The sequence below is a fragment of the Seriola aureovittata genome, chromosome 5 (genome assembly GCF_021018895.1).
Source record: "Seriola aureovittata isolate HTS-2021-v1 ecotype China chromosome 5, ASM2101889v1, whole genome shotgun sequence".
Classification (NCBI taxonomy): Eukaryota; Metazoa; Chordata; class Actinopteri; order Carangiformes; family Carangidae; genus Seriola; species Seriola aureovittata.
In genome coordinates, this window is record NC_079368.1 from 20,643,173 (window position 1) to 20,661,373 (window position 18,201).

At 40.4% G+C, this 18,201-nt stretch overlaps 1 protein-coding gene across 1 annotated transcript in view; it reads left to right on the plus strand.

The window, feature by feature from the left end:
• Nucleotides 1-331: 331 nt before the first annotated feature.
• nf2a (NF2, moesin-ezrin-radixin like (MERLIN) tumor suppressor a) overlaps nt 332-18,201 on the plus strand; it is a 30,682-nt gene continuing 12,812 nt past the window's right edge. The window contains exons 1-11 of the mRNA XM_056376982.1: nt 332-1,063; nt 2,353-2,478; nt 2,620-2,742; nt 5,598-5,681; nt 13,869-13,937; nt 14,108-14,190; nt 16,382-16,457; nt 17,052-17,186; nt 17,318-17,392; nt 17,582-17,695; nt 17,861-17,983. Of these exons, the coding sequence (XP_056232957.1) occupies nt 950-1,063; nt 2,353-2,478; nt 2,620-2,742; nt 5,598-5,681; nt 13,869-13,937; nt 14,108-14,190; nt 16,382-16,457; nt 17,052-17,186; nt 17,318-17,392; nt 17,582-17,695; nt 17,861-17,983 (1,122 nt within the window). The 5' untranslated portion in view covers nt 332-949. The remainder of the gene's footprint in view (nt 1,064-2,352; nt 2,479-2,619; nt 2,743-5,597; nt 5,682-13,868; nt 13,938-14,107; nt 14,191-16,381; nt 16,458-17,051; nt 17,187-17,317; nt 17,393-17,581; nt 17,696-17,860; nt 17,984-18,201) is intronic.

The following is an 18,201-nucleotide window of genomic DNA, read 5'->3' on the forward strand; positions in this document are numbered from 1 at the left end:
GGATAATATGTGCTCATAAGAAAGGGGCTGCATTTTGATTTATTTTAGCATCAATGCTTAGGCGGGCCATTCTGAGGTAGAGGAAGCATATGCAAATGATTTGTTATTAAGGCTACATAGCGCATGCTATCAAAAACAATACAACCCTAAAACATTGTATTATCAGCATTTTAACTTGATACCGTGTTGTGCTGTCATTCAAAAATGTCACGCTCTGTAATCCACATAAACTCCTTTGTGTTCGTTTTTAATGCCTAATGTGCGTTACAGTGTTGTTTCAAAATTCTGGACGGCACTTGAATGCAGCATTGCCTTTTTGGATAAATGGCTAACAAATGAATAGCAGCAGTTAGCTAAAGCTTCGTTTGCCAGCTCACTGTTTGTGCTACAGCCCGAGTGTTTTTAACTGTCGAGAAGGGATTGGTGGATTGATTGTTTCTTGGACGCGTAGCTGTAAATGGCAACGGATTTCACGGCACAGAAATGTATAACTTAAGCGCAAGATAAAAGCGTATATTGGATATGTAATGTTAGTTAGCTAACTTAGTTTCTATGTAGACTAGCGTTAAGCGTTAGCAACAAGCTTTGGGCAGTACACTGCATTCATCAGCTCATGTGTTTGTGAACTTTTTCTTTGGTAGCTAACGTGAAATGATCTAAAACTACCATAAGGTATGTAAAGTTTATGATATATTTATACACCAATAACATCTCAGTAAAATTATTATTCATAAACGTTGATGAAACTCGCTTATAAGCATCTATCTGAACGGGCTAAGGTATCATAAAACTGCACAACTGTGCTTATCTTTTGACAACTATGCCAAATGACTCACCTTTAGTCTCCACCAACGAATAAAAAAAGATGTAATGCCTTTATAGTGTACTCTTTTTTGGGGGGAATTAACAACTTTGGATAACTGAATAGTTAGTTTATTAGCTATTCACAATGGCAAGTGCCTTAGCAGCAAAGATGGGATTTAAGTCACTAAAGAGAAAACAAGCCAAGAACTTCAACGTCAGGATCTGCACAATGGAGTCAGACATGGAGTTCAGCTGTGAGGTTTGTATCTGTGATAAATCTCTGCATGATTTTATTTTACTTATTGTAGAACATTCCATTTGTAGGGGCTCTAATCACAGCACCAGGTCCACCTCTGTTCTGCTACTAACTGCGACAGTAAATAACAGTCCACGGTAATAAAACTACTTACACATTCTGTGCTTAACCATAATCAGGGATGACAGCTGAATCAAGAGTGTAATAGCAGCGATAGTTCCTTATAAAGATATTTGAGTGTTTCATTTTTCAACACTAGATGGCAGCAAGTAGCTATGAACACACGCATAGGTTAAACTGTTCTGCAGAAGACCTTATCTGTTATAATTTATCTCTGTCGTATACAGCAATGGAATCAGAAAAATTGGAAATCAGTGGCAAAGCACAGTGCAGTATGGGACTTGCACTGAGCAGGATGGAACAGAATCATGCAGTTTCACCATAAAAATCATTGTCATACTCAATGATTTCTCTACTACATAGTGTCATACTGTATTTTATACTTACAGTGTCTTTGAAATAGTATATGACTTGGTTGATGATATGTACCAGAGCTGAAAGCCTTCAAAATTACTTGCAGACAGCATCTCTGTACTTAAAAGGGAGGAACCCCGCCAAAGTTTGCCGTTGGTAATTACAAAGAGCAGCATGCTAGTTGCAGGTTTCTATTTTCTGTCCTGGGGTGATAATTTTATCAATTATGGGTTTCATAAATAGCATTTAAAAGGGAGTGGTCATATAGATGAACTGTTCATTCAGCCTTGCGTAGGAATTTTTTGATTGGCCCCTAGCTGCCATCCCTGCTGCATGGTGGAGCTGATATCCTCATTTCTTGCAGTTTTTTTTCAAACCAACCTTGAATACTCTTGACAGTAGCTTGCACCCTGAGTTAGCTCAGAGGCTAGAGATGAAAGCTATCTAAATTGGATATGTGTGCATCATGTACCCCCCTCCTAGCTCTCTGCATGAGAGCAACATGTGTGGCTCCCAGCTTTGAACCAGACACTGAGTTTATGATGGAAATGGGGGTATGTCTGGCTTCGGAAGAAATATCATCTTATGAATGGCTTTCAGTATTTAACATTATAAAGAATTAAGTGCTTCTGTTTTCTTGCTAATGCATATAAATTAGGGGCAGTCAGTGAATGATATGAATCTTACAGTCAAATCTTAAGCTCTAACAGACTGAATTTTCATTCTTAGCTTAAAATTTTTTCAATTCTAGAAATATGCATTTTCTACTTTTCTCTTCTGAGAAAATTGTGCAAGACTAAAATATTTACATGTTTCAGGTCAAGTGGAAAGGAAAGGATCTTTTTGACTTGGTATGCCGAGCTCTGGGCCTGAGGGAGACATGGTTCTTTGGGCTCCAATACAAGATCAAGGACACTGTTGCTTGGCTGAAGATGGAAAAGAGGGTGAGTGATTCGAATGTCATACTGGTGTTGTTAGCAGCTACTAGTCATGTAAACACTGTTCATATACAGGTGTAGCAGCCATGAAAAGGAAATTGATTTCCCCACTGTGCAAATGCTGATTTCTTTACTTGGTTGTTGCAGGTTCTGGATCAGGAGGTACCAAAGGAGGAACCAATCACCCTTCACTTCCTGGCCAAATTTTATCCTGAGAATGCTGAGGAGGAGCTAGTGCAGGATATTACACAGCATCTCTTCTTCCTACAAGTAACTATGCATAATATAAACATCCAGTTTTTTTCATTGTGCTCATGTTCAGAGTTTTGTTTTCTGAATCTCAAGGTAATACTTTTTTCAGGATTCAGGATATACTCGTGAGATACTTAACTTGTCTTCCTTTCTGTTTCACTTGTGCTTACCGTACCATAAAGGCCTCATGTGCAGGTTCTTTGTGTGCTTACACTGACTGACACATTCTCTTCTTTCTCAGCTGCTTTCTGACTTGAAATTGCCACAGGCTGACAGGCAAACCTGAAATCCAACATGCCTCTCAGAAGAAGCTGTGGATTACTGTCTGGCTAGTGGGCAGACAACCTCTCTTCCCTTGATTGTAATCCTCCCAGAGGGGTGCTGCGTGTGAGGCTTTAAAAAGAAAACATTCTTAGAAGTGGGTGTCATCTTTCTGAGGAACTAAATTAGTTCAAATGAATGCTTTAGAAAATAAGTGAACGAGAACATGAGCCTTTTAAAATGGCCTGTAAATTTGGGATTATCCATTTCACCCTTGCACACCAGGCATTTGGCTGTTTCTCTGCATCTGCGTCTTCATGCAGCTTCCTTATTGAGATCCGGTGCCGACATGGGGCATACATCTACAAGAGTTTCCGACAAGCAGAGCGCTCTGTAATATACTTTTTTTTTTCACTTTTTGTCCCTGTCATGATTGTGTGCAGCCATGTGGAATCAATGCACAACATATTACCGCTGCCCTTTCTCTCCACTTAATACTCTCCGGGGAATTCCTGTGGAGCCTGCCACACTATTCTGCTCACAAGAGATGAGATTTGTAACTGTGCCTCCACCATCCAATACTACCGGCCGCATTTATCAATTACCAATTAGGCTTTAAGGGCTCAGTTATTGGCCCAGTTAATGACATATTCTCCATGGGATGCTCGTCCCCCATAGCACTCCCTTCATACCCAGCCCATTGTGCTGGTTTAGTTATGTGGCTTTAGACAGCAGTGCACTTGTGTTGCTCAACATTTGGATAGAGGCACTTACCTACTTATAAAAAGTCTATCGTCTATCTGTGCCATTAATCCGTTGAGAGGTAGTTGAAGCAATTTATTTATTTCAGAGGGAGACCATGTTAAAAAAAAAAACTACAGCTGACAAATTACTCAACAGTTAAAGCGATACGCAGCTACAAGGGGAGAAGAATACAAATGTGTCACGCTTTGCATCGCCTGTCTCCTTATAACTTTGCTCTCATTAATTCCCATAATGTCGGGAGCAGCCCTCTGTTCAGATAGCGTCACAGGCATGACAGCTGGATTAGTGCTTATCAGAATTGATCACCGACCCGGACACAAATACACGCATACACACACACACACACACACACACACACACACACACACACACACACACACACACACACACACACACCTCTCAAACACTTGAGACCACTTACATAAACAGACGCATGCACACCTTCATCACCTCGACCTGCAGTCTTCGCAACAACATAGTCTCATTTGTAAACCAGATTGCTGCGTCAGCCTCTTAGCACTTGCCACATTTAGGGGGGCTGTCACCTCTGGCTCCACACCTTTGTCAGTTCAAAACACAAGATGACAGCACGACAGCTTTGCAAATAATAAGGTTTGAAGCATTAAATTGTATAACTTATATAACTACATCCGAAGCATGTTTGCCCCGTCTAATCTTACAATCCGGCTTTGTGCTCTATATGTAGCTATGAGAGTTTGTGATTCAATTAGTTTGACGGGTGACGGAGCTTGGGGGAAGTGACACCTGGTGAGAAGTGGCACTTTAATCTGGAAGGAGCTTGTTAAAGGGGATTGCCACCCATTTTAAGAATTCACATTTATTACTGTGATCCATGACAGTGAAGGCAACACTTGTAAACATGAACCATGCTTTCCTTTAGACATAAATTGGAGACCCAAACCTTGAGTTTGTCATGCTCACTGACTGGAGTGAATTCACAAACACAGAATCAGATATCCTAGGGGCATAGAAATAACACAAATTGTAAAAATGGGCGGCGTTCTCCTTTAATTACCATTTGGAGCTTGTCTAGGACTTTCTGTCAAGTCATTATGCTCTGCTGACTAGCAGGCTGATATTCTTGGAGTAGCTTAATGATCATATGAAATACTGTTGGCTGAGCTACATAGTTCCTGGCTTGGTGTCTAATAGGTCCCCATGTGGCTATGATACTTAAGTCTTACAATATTTATTTGGCACAGTTTGTACTCTTTCCAGACCTTCTCTAAAAATGAGCGAGTACCAGTCTGCTGTAGCTGTGGTAGTTTATTTACTCAGGTTGCAGCATATAATAACTTGATTTTTGTGGCTCCAAAAAAAATTGGTACTTGAGCACGGTGTTTTTGCAGTGTATGACTCTTGCAAAGTGGAATTAAGGAAATAAAGTTCTGGCTGTCAAAAGCACAGTTGTCAGAAAGTTGTGTTGTAGCCTGCACTGTCACTCTCCTCTCTGAGGTATCAAGTATTTTTTCCATTGTGTATGAGTCAGGTTATATCACCTGTCACAGGAATCATTTTGCTCCTCTCATGGAAATCTATATAAAGGAATACTGAAGACAAAAAGCAGCTGTGTCCTGATTCATAATGTAGGTGATAGTTTTCCCTCCAAAAAAAAAAGAAAAAAGAAAAAATCCCAGCCTCACTGGAAACAGTGAAAAGCTTCTCCTCTGATTTAACAAACAGCTAAATGCCACAGACGATACATTAGCTGCATGGTTAATCCTGAATTGATTTTTGTGTTAGGAAGGTGAGGTGGAATGAAGAGGGCTTTGTTATTCAGGTGGTAACATGCATAAAGCTGATTTATTTATTTGCTAACTCTGCAGGTGAAGAAGAAGATCCTTGAGGAGGAGATTCACTGTCCACCCGAGGCCTCTGTGCTGCTGGCCTCCTACGCCGTCCATGCCAAGGTTAGTGCTCTTTCTGGAGCTTCAGTTTTAAGTCTTATTTATTTTCAAACAAGGTTTGTGTATCCATCCGTCTGCCTATCCTTTAATGGTTTCTTTATCCTTCGTTTAAAATTTGCAGGACCAAATTGCAACTTCTTATCCTCCTTACACATATATGTTTTTTTAAATTATAGGTCTGATTAGATGCTAATAGATGTGACTCACTCACTAGAAAAGGGTGTTTTTCCTAACTGCACCCTAGAGTGTAATGGCTATAATAAAAATCAGTGAAGACTCAGCAGCTTTAGACATTTTGTAGAGATTTGAGAGTGTCATATTTGGCGCAGTGGGGCTTCAAATCACTTTAAACTGACTGAAGGAATATACTGGCCCCTCTTGAACTACCTTCAACATGTTTATTTACCTTATGTAATTCTTATGTAATGAATTCTTTGTGGCTGTAGATGACTATATATTTAAAAAAAAATCTGAGCAAACTTGTGGGCCAAATGGGTTCATTTTGGTCACTTTGTTGTTCATCATCTGTCTGGAAAGTGACATATTGCTGTAGTGCGTCTTTTTCTCTATTAGACCAGGACAGAGAGACTGCAGGCTTTTGTAACCCATGGGCTTGACAATTGTAATCTTCTCCGTATCTGGCCTCCACCCAAAAAGCCATAAATCTGCTGCAATTGATCCACAATTCTGCTGTCTGAGTCTTGATAAGAACCAGGAGAGCACTCATTACACCTTCACCAGCTACCTTTGATATTGATTTTTAAAATTCCTTTAGTATTTCATGAAGTGCTACAGGGCCCTTGCATGAAATGTTTTAGATGTACAAACCAGCAGCTTGGGTGCTCTGGAAGTAACCTTTTAACTTGCTGTTCTAACATGTACATCAAACACCTTTGCCAAAGCAGCACCTGCCCACTGAAGCAGCCACCAAGCAGATCTGATGCAGGAAGCAGAAAATCGCAACTAAAATCTCATTTAATTAAACTGAAACTACATAGCTACTGAAGAGGAGCAGCCAAATAGTGTCCAGTTTGGTGTCATATATGCTTTTTACCACTAATGCTTACCTCCAGCATGTAAAGGGACTATTTGCAGCGTTAAAAGCAATGAGGATGAGGGTTAACACCTTCAAGTTAGAAGACGTTGTTCTCTGCTGCTGTGAATGTTTACTTTTGTGCGAGCAAATTTTGGGAGCAAGTGGCTGCCCCAAGTGAAGGAGGTCGGGTATCTTGGAGATTGACAGGCAGGTTATTGCAATGTCCGCAAGAATGTAATGGTTAAATTATACATTTCTGCAGTGTTTAATTTGTAAATCAGGAGGTCACAGCTGTTTACAAGCTGTCTCTCTGGTTGACTGTTGTCCCTTCAGTTCCGTATTGTTTCCCTTCTGTCTGTGGATTTGCTACAATGGGGTGAAAATGGAATTAGGGCTGAAAGATCTATTTACACCCATGAAAAGCCGCAGCTAAGAAACAGATCAAAGTGACGTGCTCCATCGGTCTACCTATCGATCTCCTCCGCTCTGTTTAAGTACTAACACGACGCAGCATCTACACATAGCTAACAGCGCTATCCATGGTCCTGAAACAACAGCTAAGCTATGCAATAGTCACATGTATCTCAGCCAATAATTTTGTTGTTTTTGCTATTTTTCTATAGATACATAAATCTTGAACATAGGGGGCAAAAAAATACAAGAATCTAATATGACAATCGAACCCAGAGTAGACTACACATGCACATATCATGGCCACAACAATGGGACATTTCATTCAGGTGTCACATGCGTCAACTGACATTTCTTTTTTTAAATCAGATTTAAAATGCATCCAAAATAGACAAACAACTGCTTTATGAGTAACTTTGATAGGAATTAAACAATACACAAAATTTATTTACAGAAAAGAAAAGGAGGTGCCAGATCCAATCAAACAGGTGCTCGTTCCAATCTGGTAGGTCCTGAAATCCATCACAAATAAAGCCCTTAATATCGGTATATGCTGTAGTCCAGGCCAGCTGAGGAACTAAGACATCTGGAGGGTGCTTGAAGTAGAACCACTGCTCTCCTGCACTGAAAGGAGCCAGTTAAGTTATTTCAGGCATCTGATCAGAACGACCTCCGTGGATGAATGCTCACAGAAGTGGTTAAGATCTGTGGGTAGGTCCGGAGGTGTGTATGCTGATGCGAATGAAGCAGAGGCAGAAAAGTGTGAATGGGATCTATTGCAGCTGCCCACAGCATCTAAACTAAATCTGACAGGCTATTCTGGTATAGATTTTATGTCATATTATCCAGCCCAGGTCAAAACTGACCTTTATAGACTGGCTTTTGCCAAGAGTGTGTTTATGATTTCCTCATTTGTACTCTAATGGTATTATTGTTTAATTCCCCTTCACCCCAGGTTATTCCTATAGCACTTATATTTCTATTTCTCTATATTTTGATTGGATTTTTTGGCCTGTTCTCTTTAAGTTTGTGTATTTGTTTGTCCATATTGTTTAACTGTTTGTGTTTATGTATGTAACTCAGTACGAAAGACAGCATGTAAAAACTTTCATTGATTTACTGGTTGAGGATCAGACAACAAATTACCTGATGTGTATGGAAATCACTCCACAGGAAAAAGCTTCCTTAATAAACCTCAAGCGATCTCACTCGTTTTGGTTGAAGGATCCCGTCTCTCTGAAATCCCCAAGAAAAAGATACGGAGAGTGAGGTGCAGCTTTTTGACAGGCAGACAGGGTCTAGTGACACCCGAGCTCTACCTCAAAGATTTGGCCAAGAGCCCTCAGAGACTCGCCTTTCCCCATGCCAATTTACAGGCCTAGGAATAAAGGAGACTATGTGGATCAAGAAAAATCAGCAAATCAGCACGGGGCTTGTGTGTGCTGTCTGCTGCCAGCCCACCTCGATCTGGAAACTGCAAAAAATAAAAAATAATAAAAAATAAGGGGCCACAATTTGTTTTCATTTAATCAGCAGTCCACTTTGATTAGAGCCAGTATGAGTAAATTGGTATTGTAAAAGGGGAGACAGGTACTTGTTCAGCAGTGCAGCTGCTGAGAGATTTTTGGCAGACTTTTCTTGTCTCTTTTTCTCATCATGAGTTGTTATTGTGCAGAACTAGTGTGTAGCCTGTGAAGTAGAGTATAGCACACAGTGGGATCTACTTTGGTACCCTGGTTTCATCTTTAATCATTATTATGCCAGCCTGAAGATAACAGTAAGGAGAGAGTATGGGCGTATTCCAAGACAGCTTTAATGTTTAAAAGAGAACTTTTTTTTTTTTTCTTTTTTGTACAATGTGAATCATAGCCATGTTCAGGTACGGACCGTCGTGCACAGACAGACTCCGTGTGTGTAATCAGTTTCCAGTCGGAGCAGAGATTGCAGTATAATTCACAACAGACAAAGTAGGAAGCCATAAAAGCTACCATTACCTTGTTTGAGTTACAGAGAGTGCATGAATAGAGGGGATAATAGAAATGAGGGATAGTGGAGGAATGTGTGTGTGCACAAATGCTCCGACTGACTTTTGTACAGTGGGAGCTTGAACATAGATACGTGCACATATAGAGGGACTCCATGGTCTCAGTCCATCACAAAAAGTAATATTGTTTCGTCACTCATTTGAAAAAAATGTATACACCTTGTACACAGTATGGCATGTTTATAGACACTGACCCATACATTTCATGTAGCATTATACAATATACTAACATTATGTTATGTTTTAGTTTCCTATATGTTACAGTCTGTGTATGTTATGATAGCTGCATGAAAGTGACCAGAATTACTCAATATATACAAATGCTATAGGTCATCTTCAGTTTGGAATTTTAATCCATCATAATTAAGTTTCTCATATTGTATTAAAATACTAAAAATGTTTATTTTTATGGCTGTAACGAAAGAGTATTTTCATCTGCCTTTATGATCTGTGATAAATTGTTTGGTCTTTACTATATTTGCTGTTTTTTAATATGAACATGCCTGGCCTAGCTATGGTGCAAGTTTGGTGTTACTGTCCTGTTGGTGTTTTGAAAAGTTACAGCTGATGAAACTTGTTTACATTTTACTTGTGGGATAAATTGGTTTCTATGCGTTTTCCACCAACTTTCTCCAAGACAATAAATTATTCATTCATTCATTAGCCATACCGCTTATCCTTATAGGGTTGCGTGGGGGCTGGAGCCAATCCCAGCTGACATTGGGTGAGGGCGGGGCACACCCTGTACAGGTGGCCAGTCTATCACAGGGCTGACATATAGAGACAAACAACTATTCACACCTAAATACAATTTAGAGTTTACAATTAAACTAACCTGCATGTCATTGGACTGTGGGAGGAAGCCTGTGCAGGCATGAGGAGAACATGCATACTCCACACTAAAAAGCCCCAGCAGGCCGTTAGGTTCAAACCCATAACCTTCTTGCTGTGAGGCTACAGTGTTAACCACTGCACCAAAGTGCAGCCAATAAACTAACAAATTCCCAATATGTCAGAATATTTCTTTATTCATGTATGAAATGTTTTAAATCATCAGATTTGAGGAGCACACTAACTTCTCAGTGGGTATTTGTGCGTATGTGTAAGCCAGCAGTGCAGTCTTTGTGGGTCTGCAGAGCTTTCACTGACTCCTGCTTTGTATTCTGAGTTGGTGCGGTGCTACAAGGAGGTGTTGACAGGGAATTGCAAGAAACAGCCGCTGTGGAAAAATGCAGAGGGAGTCACTCTGTCACAGAGGTTGAGAAGGGAGGGAGGTCAACTACCTCAGCCTCAACACCACTGGGGGGTGTGGAGATCTGTGTCCAACCGAGTGGGGAGGGATGCAACAAACTAACAGGCATGAATGACAGTGGTGGGAATCATTGTGTTTTACAGGTGGCTTCAGAAAGACTTGTACCTAAACTACATTTTTGAAAATTGAATGAGATGGCCTCTAGGCTACAGTATGTTCACTCTCTAGATATATCAGTTTTTCTTTTAACCTTGCATCATGCGACACAGATGTGATGATTTCCAATCTGTGTAAACAGTTGCACTTTTCATTTTCAGTCTGGACTACATAATATGTTATTTGATACTGGCTGGAATTCATCCGCTTTGCCTTGAGAGAGTATGTAAATCCTGCTTCACTTCACCTGACTCAACTGATGCCCACCACAGTTTGGGTGAGCCAGCATTAGCCTGAGGGACAGAGATATGGACTGGGAAAGACAAAATCATTTTGCCATGTAATCTGTTGTTGTTACCCACTTCAAATTTGTTTCTCACGTAGGTTACACACTCTAAATGTATAGAGAAAGTATACATATTAACAATTATGAAGAGTTAAGTCTCACCGATGCAGTGAATGAATGTTTGTACCTAATGTCATGGCAACTCATCCAGTAGCTGTTGAGACATATCCTCCAAAATCACAAGTGTGATCCCTTAAGCTTTGGGACTAAAAACTGACCCCTAAACATTGAACAGTTGGCTTAGTTTTGCTGTATAGTCCTCTATGGAAGTAGCTTACCAATTCTAGCAAAAAGAACTCCCATTTTACAATGATGCTTTTCACTGGTTAAAGTGTGTTTCACACTATTGTACTGTAAATGGATTTTCTTCAAAGCACCTGGACCGTGTGAGAAATTCTGTACATTTCCTAGATTTAGAAAGGGGGATTTATTGAGCAGAATATATCCATCAGGCTGTGGTCACTGTTGTGCTACTGGTGATAATTGTTAAGTGAAAATATTGACACATAGCTGTCCTTTGAGAATCAATTGCTGCTGTTAGTTTGGGGTTGTTGGAAATAATTGGAAGAAAGGTGTGAAATCAGAAAGCATCTGTCGCTGTCAAAATGCCATCCTCTCTCTCCCTGAGCTGGAGCCTAGTTATAAGTCTATATATGATCAATTATGTAGCAGTTACAAACAAACACTAGAGGAACTGAGGGAGTAGAAGTTACGAGGATGGGAAACTGAAGAGAAAGAATCTAATTAAATGGCCCTCGGCTTCTCCACTCTGTTAGCCACTGCACCGGTGTTCCAGGCTTTCCGGTCTGTGTGTTGAGCTTATTAAATTCAGGTCTGTTAAGTACTGTTTTCAGACGGGTGTGCCCGAGAAAAATCCAATTAAAGCTCATAATAAAAGTAATAGTATAAACACAACAAAACAGCACAACATATGGAATTAGTTAGTTGATTAGAGCCACACAAGTGCTCAGAAGCTTTTCATTTATTCTGTGCAAATGAGCCACAGCGTAAAAGTTCACAATGAAAAAACAACAATTGAGGCCATAAATTTCATGTGTTATCATTGTTTTAAAGGAGCTATTTGTAAGTTTTGCTATTGCTCCATAGGTAACATTAGCCTTAACAGTTGTTTACGTACCAGTCTAGAAGAAACATTGCGAGTTCAGCATCAAAAATAAATTCATTTACTTACCAAGAGCTGTCTCTAGTAGCGGAAAGCAACGCCAGTGTTAACTCTTGTTTCTATCATTGTCATGTCTCGTCACTTTCTGATAGTGACCCATTGTAGCTTCCAATTTGCCCTAGAGACATAATGTTGCTCAGAGAGCGTATTATAACCTTTTTATTATAAAGACAATGATGGTTAAAGCTCTTGTCATGCGACGATCACCACCACCCTCTCCCGTTAAGAAACAATGTTCGATGGCAGAGAAAACTTACAAATAGCCCTTTCAGGACTTGATGATGTATTTTCCTCCAAACATAATGTCATGTAATATTAGAATACTTGGTTTTGGTGTCGGCCCCTTCCCTTGCGTTTCTGAGACGTTTCTGCTCGGCCAGAGGGTTGTCTTTAGCTCTCTGAAACCTTAGTGGTGGTCATTTTTTGGGGAAGAGTTTTCAGAGATGCCCTTGAAATCTCTTCCCCAAAAAATGACCTAAAAAAAAAAAGAAGCAATCTCATACATACATTATGAGCCAATTAGAGTCCAAGAAGGAGCGATCAAATGGAAGTGAATAACTGGCAATTAAACTCCTTTGACGTGAAGCATCTTCATTAAGTGTAGGCCATATGAAGATAGGAGAGAGGATAGATCCCTGAGAGTCTAGACGCTGCTGGTGGTGGTGGAATAGAACCAGTGGGTGGTTGATGGAAATGCAATAGTGGGCATGAAAGACAGATGGGCAGAAATGCAATGAAATTTTAAAGAACAGCATCCCCTGATTGACTGGCTTGAAAAACACGGGCAGAAAGATCATTGGTCAGATATGATGATGTCTGGATTGTGAATGGAGGGATCTGACGGTGTGGGAATCGGGAAGTGACAGAGAGAAACAACTCAGCAGTATGTAGCCAACATTAACCCTTTGAGGAACATGAGGGAAGAAGTCTTCCTCCTTGAACTGTCGTCAAAGCTTCGTGTGGGGAATTTGATGATAGACCTAAAATGTGAAGACTCATGGATGAAGTTAGATTTTCTATAATTTTTACTACATTTAAGTGAGGTGTCACTCGGTAATGAACATGTAATCATACACCAGTGCTATGGCAGTGTTGTGGAGTAATTCAAATAAAATAGAAAATAAATATAGAATTGAAAAAATATTAGCTTCTTCCTCTAATTTCAAATATCAATATATCAATAGCAAAAATGACCAACTAAACAAATTACAATGCAAAGAAAAAAAACCCAACTAGATTTGATAGTGATATCTGAAAAACATGCGTCAATGCAGAGCTAAATGTTCATGTTAACCTACTTACATACATCTACAATCATAGCTCACTTTTTGAACTGTAGCTACATGTATAATTCATATCCTTCCACCAGTGTTTCAGTAGCCCAGAGGAAATGCCCCACCGCCACTCAGTCATGCCTAATCCATTCATATCTCTCTTCAAACATGCATAATATCATTTGTAACCCAGCTCTATGATGATAAGTGATCAGTCGCAGCTCTCTTGGAGATATTTCTAATAGCGTCATTTATACATTCTCCTGACAACTGGGCCACTGGGTGTGTGGTGCGCGTTAATGACCTGATGGCAGACCAGCCTCCATTCATTCTCCCAGAGACCCTTTTCTTACAGGCGCTGTAGTTTCATCTTATGAACAGCTCCCAGGAGAGACTTATAGTCTGGGCTGTTATTGGAGAGAAGGTGGATAGTGGCCATTAGTTTGGAGTGATTTTAATCCTTTTGGCACTTTTGCTCCATTTTACAGTACAGAGACTACGACCCTAATGTTCACAAACCTGGCTTCTTGGCGGAGGTGGAACTGCTGCCAAAGAGGGTGAGTGACAGCAGGGTTTACTTATTATCATTCATGAATAAAGGTGTTTACATCTTTGTCTTACTACCTAGGCCTACACCTGCATTATGATGCAGTGTGTGGCGCTGCAGTGTGTATTATATTTCTTGCGTGCGTTCATGGATATTTATGTCTGTCTCTCTCCATTTCAGGTGATTAACTTGTACCAGATGACTGCAGAAATGTGGGAGGAGAGGATCACAGCGTGTTATGCGGAGCACAGGGGCAGGACGAGGTAAAAACTGCTGCACTGAACTGTACCACTGAAATTCCACAGTCATCAGCACAATTTCAATTTTGCCTTCACATAGCAGCTGCTTAAAAGTTGGGTTCACAAGAAATGTTTTATGCAAAGCTGTAGTCCATTTTGGCAGACAGATGCAAAAAGACTGGCATGAAAGTTTTTCAGTAGGAAACTTTTTTTTTTTAACATTTATTGTTGATTAAGGAAATTCACAGCTCACCACAGCCTATGATCTATCAATGAAACAAAATTATTAATTGAGCTATTTTGAGAAAGGATCCAAGTATGAAGCAAATGTATTGTTGCGAAAGGAACTATATAAATGATATTGCTGTAATGGCTTCCATAAATCTAAAATGACAGGAGAATGAAAATCAGTTGCTCTGTTGTTGCACTTTGCTCCATCACTGAGCTGAACTAAGTTGGAAATGGACAGGGAGTAAGTGTGAGGGATGTGGAGTGTCCATAAACTCCCGTGGGTGGGGAGTTTGGGATTGGAAATTGAGTTCTAAAAGCCAGAAACCTCAGCACTTTGAAAAGTAATAATTGAGTTCCCGGTGCTGATCAATAACCTTTGCAACTCAAGCAGAGCGAGCGCAGTTGGTAGTCCTCACACCTTTAGCATTTGAAATGTTTACTAAGTGATGTAGTGTAGTGAGGGACACAGGAGGGAGGTCACTGATCTTGTACCTGGGTTTTGTTATCAATTCCAAAACAATGTATTTTTCTTTTTTTTCCCAGAAATTTAATAATATATAATTATAAACATGTTTTTATCCATGTACATGTCCCTTAAGGGAGTTGCATGTGACTTGTGTCTCCCTCAGGATAAATTGTAATAACTTTGTTTGATTACATAACTTTTCATTTTGCACCAACATCAGGTCAAAAAATTAATTTTGGCCAATATACTGGCTAGTAACCTAATACTTGCAAAATGAATGACACTCCCACCGGCCTCAGTGGTACTTTGGGTTTAGTGCTAACCAGGAAATGTTAAAATGATTGAGTAAGATGGGGAACATAATGAATATACCTGCTAAACATCAGCACGTTAGCATTGACATTGCGAGCATGTTAGCGTGTTAATGTTAGCGTTCAGCTCAAGCTACCAGTGTGCCCAAGTATCACAAACATCACAAAGCCGCTAGTTTGGTTTTAGGTTCTCGGTTCAGTGCTGTTTTTTCATCAAACAAAAAACTTGAATTCTCAAGTGTGTGATGTTGTTGAACTTTGCAGAAATAACATAGTTGAAAACAGGCAAAATTTTTATTCATCTTAGGAACCAAAATAGCATTCAGGTTTAATATCCAGCCCCAGGTGACAACACACAGTTAAAGGCTTATTTCATCTGTGTTTGCTCCACATTATTTTAGAACTTGATTCAGATTTGATTATTAAAAAATTGATGTCAGCACAATATCAAAGTTACTCAACAGACACCCAGTGGTTCTTCTTTTTTTTTTTTTTATAGAGTGCACCTCTAATGCTTTCACAGCATTAATCAAGAATTACCATTTAAATTTCCTCTGAGCAACTCATAAGTCAGAATGTAATGTGTCCAACCTATTTAAGATTTGTTTACTTGGCATAATGCTCTCTTTCCTGTTTAAACTTTGAAGAAGCTTAAATCATCAGTTTTCCTACCACCCATATCAAACAGACAGTTATTAAAAGTTTGGGCGCCAGGATGCCCTGATTTTTCCTCAGCCATCAAAGTATGCAAATATTCTTTTTTTTTGCTGAGTTGACCCTGAAATCACAACAGATCTGGCAACCAGGCTGCAGAGGGGGAGAGCGAGGAGGAAGAAGAGAAGAGTTTGATGCATTTGCTTTGTTTAACATAGTATTTAGAGGCTTGGGGGCAACAGAATAAGTCTTCTTTTTCCATCAAGCATAACCTCTAAAGCCTGTTAGCGAATTATAGTTGTGTTTTGTGTTGGTACTGTGCTCATGTTTTCACCCTCGCAAGAGCTGTGTGGCAGTTTTTATAGATCACACAACGTGACAGATGCTACACACAAAAGCAGAGGAAACAAGGTCTGATCTCTTTTTTTCTCTCCACTTCTGCACCTTCTCTCCTCTCCTCCCACCCTCCCTCCTTCCCTCTATTCTCCATTCCCTTGGATCCCTCTCAATCTCTTGCTCTCTCTCTCTCTCTTTCGTTCTGTCTTTGAATTAGGGATGAAGCTGAGATGGAGTATTTAAAAATAGCTCAGGACCTGGACATGTATGGCGTCAATTACTTTTTAATCAGGGTGAGCCAATGCTGTTTTGTTGTATCTTTATAAAGTGAGCCAGTATGAAAGATCGGGGGGGGGGGGGGGGCAATTTGACCATGGTGTTATGAAATGAAGTGGGGCAATAGCAGTCTGAGTCTCCTGTCTTAAATTGTCTTTCAATTTTGAATCTTGAGTATTTTATGAACAAATTTGTATTTTTTTGGGGTAAATAAAGAGAGAGTTATTACAGGTTTGTTTCTGTAATGACTCACCTGGAAAACATCCAAAACCGAAATTCACTTGAGGTGACTCTGGCCTTGATTGAGCCATTCTGTAAAAGGCCGAGACATTTTAAAATACCACCAACAAGTCAACCTCAGCCAAGGTAATTCACTGTATCATTACTTTCGAGTAAACAAGTCCAGACGGCACATATACACCCTGGCATTGTTCCGCTCAGCTCTAACAAATTTGTTTTGGCGAGCAGAGTCACCGCAAAGCCACCTCTGTCAAATGCAGGTACAAATGAATGTTGGCCGTTGGATCGGTTGGTCTCACAACTGCTCTGCTAGTGTCCTTTAACAGATGGATAATAAGAAAAGCTTTGTTTAATCTGCTGTTGCGGTTTAGAATAAAAAGGGAACAGATCTTCTTCTGGGAGTGGACGCCCTGGGTCTGCACATCTACGAGCCGGACAACAGGCTTACGCCCAAGTGCTCCTTCCCCTGGAATGAGATCCGCAACATCTCCTACAGCGACAAGGAGGTGGGAGAATCTGCTGTTGATAGAGCTGCGTGAAACAAAACTGAGATATACTCAGCCCTACATTAATGTGTTTTTTAGTTCTGTTGTCGTTTTGACCAAAAGTTTGGGATTCTTGTCTCCTCAATGTTTAGTTCACCATCAAACCTCTGGACAAAAAAACCAATGTTTTCAAGTTCAACTCTTCACGTCTGAGAGTCAACAAGTTGGTGAGTTCAGCTGAAATGCTGAAAGCTGTTTTGACTGTGGCTGGAAAATACAGCTCACCAAATACTTTGCTTTTCCAAATGCTTTTGGAAATGGAAGTGACTGGTGAATTACAATTTTTTTGAGGTACGGACCATTTTTATTTATTATAGAAAACGGCGCCCATTCATGGTTTTGTGTCTGTTGTGCAGATCCTTCAGCTGTGTATAGGGAACCATGACTTGTTTATGCGCCGGCGGCGGGTGGACTCGCTTGAAGTGCAGCAGATGAAGGCCCAGGCCAGAGAGGAGAGGGCCAGAAAACAGGTACTGAGAATGGAGAAACAAAGACGAGGTTGAACTTGTCAGTAGCCAAGTTTCCATCCAAATTTACCGCAGAGTTTGACCAAATTTCCATATTTCCACTCATTTTTCCCACCTTATCCATATCCTCTTTTCTTTTCCCGCTCTCCACCTGTCTGTGTCGCTCAGGTGGAGAGGCAGCATCTGCAGAGGGAGAAGCAGATGCGGGAGGAGGCAGAGAGAGCCAGGGACGAGCTGGAGAGGAGGCTGATTCAGCTGCAGGATGAGGCTCACATGGCCAATGAGGCCCTGGTAAGACTATGTTGTTTAGCTCAACCCAAAATCCACCATTTTGTTGTGCTATGTCACATATACACCAGGTTTACACCACTTTCTTGCCTCTTTACTTCATCTCCTCCTGGTCTCTCCTCCTTTTCTTGTCATTTACTAATTCTTTCCCTTCAATTTCTCTCTCTGTTGCCTCTTTCCCCCTCCACCAATCTCCCTCACTCCTTCTGTATTTTTGTACA